The sequence below is a fragment of the Arachis hypogaea genome, chromosome 16 (genome assembly GCF_003086295.3).
Source record: "Arachis hypogaea cultivar Tifrunner chromosome 16, arahy.Tifrunner.gnm2.J5K5, whole genome shotgun sequence".
In the NCBI taxonomy this organism is placed as follows: domain Eukaryota; kingdom Viridiplantae; phylum Streptophyta; class Magnoliopsida; order Fabales; family Fabaceae; genus Arachis; species Arachis hypogaea.
In genome coordinates this window covers 146,591,030-146,596,696 of record NC_092051.1, presented here as the reverse complement: position 1 = coordinate 146,596,696, position 5,667 = coordinate 146,591,030, and the positions used below count along the sequence as shown (strand labels likewise).

Sequence of the window (5,667 nt, the reverse complement as noted above, 5' to 3'; positions counted from 1 at the left end):
TTTTTAAATTTTCAACAATCTACGCTGCTTTTGACTTTAATTTAATTTGTCTCAACATGCATCCTCTCTGCATAGAATCTGAGATGTCTATGAAAATGAAAATTACATGGATGCATGATCAAAGTCTCACTTTCAAGTTTCAATTGTATACTCTAGATTAGAATAGAATATGATTAGCTTAAAATTTTTATCTTGGGTAATTTATTTAAATGAATCAAATGCATTTCAAAATTATCCATATCTCTTAAAACAAAAATTTTTTCGTAAATGTCCCAAGATACATTTTTATATAAATTGAATTTAATAAATTCGATTAAGTAAAAATAGTACTAAATCGAATTAAATAGATTCGATTTACATGTAACTTTAGAAAGACCTTAAATCAAAATAATGAGTTTCAAATTAGGAATGAACATAAATCAAAACGACTAAATTCGATTTATGAATGCATGTAAATCGAACCAATTGAGTTCTATTCATAACACGTGAAGCAAGTCCGTCGTAAATCGAAGCCAATGATTTTGATTTACAAGCATTCCGCATCCCAACTAGTTCGAATCAAATGGATTCAATTTACGCACATTCAGCCTATATAAGCAAATTGAATTTCATTCATTCGAACTACAACCAAAACGAACCCCACACCCAACCCCACCACTCCAGAGGCGAGATTTATGAATAGCCGCCAAGAAAAGATCGAAGCTGGAGACATGGAAGATGACCCGAATCATCTATATCGACTAGATGGAGTCGTGCATATTGCTGGCACCATCCACCTCGAGGTTAGTAAAAAAGTTTTCTTTTTTAAGCAAACAATAGTTATTCTATTAGTGTTAAAATATATGGTGCGGTGGTTCATTAGAGTCTATAATTAGATTAGGAAGAAAAATATTTTTTAATTAAACTGCATGGTATAGGCTAGTAAGTTATTAAGCGGTTAGATTTTGATAAATGGAGTAGGTAACTAACAAGGTTGCTTTGGAATGTAAGATATGTTAGATTTTTGAAATTCTTATTCTTATGTGCGACAAGACATGGTTAATGAGTAGCGACAGAAAAAAGTTTCCTGATTTCTTTGACTTAGATAGTTATAAGTAGAGATGTGAGGAAAGTTTAGATTTTTTATTTTTTTAATAAGTTTTTTAATAATTTTCTGTTATGGTAAACAAGTTTTTCAAGAAAGATCATGCCGTATTTATCGTTTTCATGTTTTTCATTTGTTGAAGATTGTATTGTGCATGTTATGATAAGGAATTTTCTATCGTTGTGCAGCTCCATCGCTGCATCAGCAGCATGAGACGGCAACAAGGTATGTCGTTGGATGATAGGATAGTTCCGTACTTGCATACGGCTGGCAGGATTATACCATCTTGCGAAACTGAACGAGACATGATTTTGATTAGACAAGCCATTGGTCAGTGCATTCGTGGAGAGATGGTGGCCTGAGACACACACTTTTTACATGTCGTTCGAGAAGTGCACGATCACGCTCCAAGATGTGGCATACCAGTTAGGGCTCCCGATTGACGGTCAGTATGCCAGTGGATGCCTTACGAATTTTGCGCGATATGTTGAGGGTGGTCGGCCAGCGTGGGTATGGTTTGAAGAGTTATTGGGTGTTTTGCCTCCTGCGAACTGCATCGACAAGTTCACGGTGAAGTGTACATGGTTTTAAGAGACATTTAGTGAGCTACTGCAGGGAGCAGACGATGAGACGGTCAGGAGGTATGCCCGTGCGTACATCACGATGATCCTATCCACACAGTTGTTCGGGAATAAGTCGGGTACCCGCCTCCACATTCGTTGGTTACCCTATGTTGCCCGACTAGAGGACATGGGTCAGTACAGCTGGGGGTCAGCTGCCCTGTCATGGCTATTCAGATGCATGTGCCGTGTGGTGAACAGAAATGTGGTCAAGTTGGCAGGTCCACTGCAGCTCTTTCAGTCGTGGATCTTCTGGAGGTTTCCAAGTTTCCGGCCAGAGAGATTTGATTTCTTCCATTGGCCGTTGGCGTCCAAGTATTCCCCCTTCAGCTACGCATTGTGTATTTAAGAATATGAGGATTTACTTTATTTTTAATTAAATATTGTGCATTTCAAATGGCCAGGTTATCAGCCAACGTTGAACGACAAGGGGCCCCGTGTGTCGCATTGGAGGCTTAGGATAGATTTACTCCAGCACGGGGATGTGAGTATCTTTTGTTGTAACTCTGATGAGTGGTAAATTAGTATTTTCATCTTTTACTATTTATGGTGACTAACGATAAATAATTATATGCACAGTTGTTGTGGATGCCATATAGTTTGGCGAAGGTTGTTCAGGTGGTGCATCCTGAGATATTGGAGCCACGACATATGTCGTTGAATGCAAAGGAAGGAGAAGCAACTAAACCCGCCTCAGGTGCAATAATTGGCACAGTTGATGAGGCACGAACAGGCATGGAACTAGAGCATACTGGATGTCCTACAAATTGAGGATTTCGATTCGAACATCCAGAACTAGATACCACATCAACAAGCTTAGCCAACAGTTTTGGAGTCCTCAATTCGGAGAACTGACGGCGACAATGGTGCAAAACTTGCAAGTATTCGTCATTGCCAATAACAAATGAATCATACTTTAGATCATCGCGTAACACGGATATTGGAATTCTATAGAACAATTTCTCCACCCGTTTGACACCAAGCAAACCTAGTTTCTGGAGTATAGTATCTTTAAACTCAGCAAAACTCGTGGAAGGTTTGAGAAAAATACTTAGCGGGTCCTTATCAGTAAACTTAATACCTGATCGCATTTTTTTCTTAATGGACCCTCTATAGTGCACAAGAGCTACAAAACTCTCATCACTAGCCATTGTGAATCTCACTATTCTAAAAATTTCACGTTGAGCTCACATATATAGAGATCAATTATGTATAAATCGAATTAATTGGATTCGATTTAATCACATATTGAAACGAACACTAAATCGAATCCATTTCATTCGAATTACCTTTTTTTTCTCGAGTCCTTATAAATTAAACTCAATTGGTTCGATTTACATGCATTCATAAATCGAATTCAATTGTTTCAATTTATGTTAATTCCTAGTTCGGAACTCATTGTTTCGATTTAAGGTCTTTCTACGGTTGCATGCAAATCGAATCTATTTGATTTGATTTAGTACTATTTTCACTAAATCGAATTTATTGAATTCGATTTATATAGAAATGTGTCTTGAAACATTCATGAATGAAATTTTGTTTTAAGAGATTTGGATAATTTTAGGGGTGCATTTGGTTTATTTAAGTAAATTACCCTTTTATCATAGTGTATACATCTAAATGAAAATTCTTATATATATAAATTACCATATTTGTATCTATAAAAAATATAAATACTAATAAATATATCTATCAAATAAGAAAAGTAACAGTGTATCTATAAAAAATAGATTTTGTATGACAAAAATACTCAAATTTTATTTTTTTGTTAATTTTTTAATGAAATTTTCAAATTATCCTCACATTTTATCGGGAGTAGATCCTCTCCAGTGAAAAAAACTGGATAGTATCCAGTGTTTAATCTCACCCTTCATTGCTCTATCTCTCCTATTTAATATTGGTCCCACTTATAGAATTAAAGGTGAGAGGTCACACTTTATTCTCTCAAGTTTTAAAAAAAATGGAGAGGATCTATTTTCCATTTTATCGCCAATCTCAACTCACACACTCTCTCTCTACCAAAGCTTGTTCCTCTGGCAAAGTTGCCGATGCAAACGCCCTTCTTTATCTCAGATGCATTTTTTCCCTGCCCCTGACACCGCCACCACCTCCACCCTTCGTCTTTCACTCCTTCAACGGTAAAAAAACATCATCTCAAGCTCATCAACAACCACAAAAAGAAAATCGACAACCTCCGCCTCGAGCTCTTCTACGTCTTCCAAGACCACCGTGTGCAAGTTTCGATTCGGTGGCTGGCTTTGGTGGTGTCGCATCACCCCTCCTCCTCTATCGGTTCAAGATCTGCGTCCTCCTCCGTCTCCTATTGGTTGTGCGCCGCGCGCCACCATCTTCCTCCAATTACATATCTAGAGTATATGTGTCTTAATTTGTTCGAGTGCCACCGAAATTCGCTCTTCTCATTGCATGCGTCATTGTGGATTATCCAAAGATTCGAACCTGAAGACATCCTAATTTCTTTTTGCTGTGTTCTTCAATCTCTAATCAAAAAATCAAAACCCTAGGACCTTTTTTTTATTTTCATTTAAAGAATTGTTCATTTGAAATTAAAGTCCTGCCTTCAGTTGAATTAGTTATTTTTGGGTAGTTATAGTTGCTCTATTATTTTAGGGTTCGATACATGTGTAATTCATTGGAATTCATTGTTCCTTTTCTTTTTTTCTGTTGTGCTAGATGACAACGATGACCTCTTAATAGCGGAGAAAAGGGTGTTGGTCGGAGTAGTTGTTGTTGTTGTTGGGATGAGAATAATGTTGAAGAGAGAGAGTTAAAGTTAAAGATAAAGGATAGAGTTAATTTAAGAATTTTATTAAAAAATTAACAAAAAATTAAAATTTAAGTATTTTTATTATACGAAATTTATTTTTGATGAGTATAACGTTAATTTTTTTTATTTAATAAATACATTTGTCATTATTTACATTTTTTATGAGTATAAATAGTAATTTATTTTGTATGTATAATGTGTAACTTAAATTGACATGTGGTAAACTAACAAAAATATTAGAAAATGATAGAATCCCGTAGGAAATGAGGAGAATTTCAGTTTAATTTTTGGATTAAACATGGGATAAATGATTATACTTTAAAAAATAGTCTAAACCCTATATATACACACACTTTAAATTATTTTTCTCAGCTTGGCAATATTTCTCCCTTATATTTTTAGTGAATTTAATTTCTGTTTATTAACATGTTACTACGTCAATTATAAAATCTGAACACTTCAAATATAACTTTTTTACACTCTAATAATACATAAATTATATATATAATATATATCATGTATTCATGTCAATTGTCAAAGTATAAATCTAACATCATCATGCTAATTTATGTGTCGCCATATAAGGCGTTACTTGAATTAGTGCCAATTATGATGTCAAAAAAGTTATGTTGTTACGTGGAGCGTGTTATATATAAAATTGCACTTCACTTTAAAGTGTGAAAAAAAGGGCACTCTAATATGGGTGTTATCTTGTGATAACTACCCTCATTAAAAGGGGCGTTATTCCGAAACTATACTATTTAGTCTTCGCAATTTATATTTTGGTACCATAAAAAAGAATGTCAGTGATGAATAAAGAATTGAGTAGGTTTTGGGGGGTTATATTTCAAAAAAAGGGCTAATTAAAACCAAACACCATCTATTAAACACATTATGTGGTTGAACACTTTTCTACAATGGGCTCCATACGTACATTTTCATAGCAACTTACGTAAAATGAAGTGAAAATCTATATGATAATGACTTATTTTTAATTTTTATCCACTATCTAAATCAAAACTTCTTGTTTTTTTCTCTTATTTTTTAATGTATCTTGTCAAGATATATGTTAAAATATCACTTTTAATGGTATTTATATAGAATTTAAATAAAATTTTAGATTGTTTGAAATCTCTTTAAAAAATTTTGAAAAATTATAGAATACTTCAAAAAGTCTT

At 34.3% G+C, this 5,667-nt stretch overlaps 1 protein-coding gene across 1 annotated transcript; it reads left to right on the top strand.

Annotated features, from left to right (window-relative positions):
* The first annotated feature begins 1,462 nt into the window (after positions 1–1,462).
* LOC140180314 (protein MAIN-LIKE 2-like) lies at positions 1,463–2,163 on the top strand. The gene is made up of 3 exons (XM_072220781.1): positions 1,463–1,594; positions 1,700–2,019; positions 2,109–2,163. The coding sequence occupies exons 1-3, from the start codon at positions 1,463–1,465 to the stop codon at positions 2,161–2,163; spliced, it is 507 nt and encodes a 168-aa protein (XP_072076882.1).
* Positions 2,164–5,667: the final 3,504 nt, after the last annotated feature.

What these genes read in the sequence shown, in the direction of transcription:
- LOC140180314 (XM_072220781.1), top strand. Translation starts at nt 1,463, where the DNA reads ATGTCGTTCGAGAAGTGCACGATCACGCTCCAAGATGTGGCATACCAG. An exon ending in AGGGTGGTCGGCCAGCGTGG is followed by an intron (nt 1,595 to 1,699) that starts GTATGGTTTGAA and finishes GAGCTACTGCAG; the next exon opens with GGAGCAGACGATGAGACGGT. An exon ending in CATTGGCCGTTGGCGTCCAA is followed by an intron (nt 2,020 to 2,108) that starts GTATTCCCCCTT and finishes TCAAATGGCCAG; the next exon opens with GTTATCAGCCAACGTTGAAC.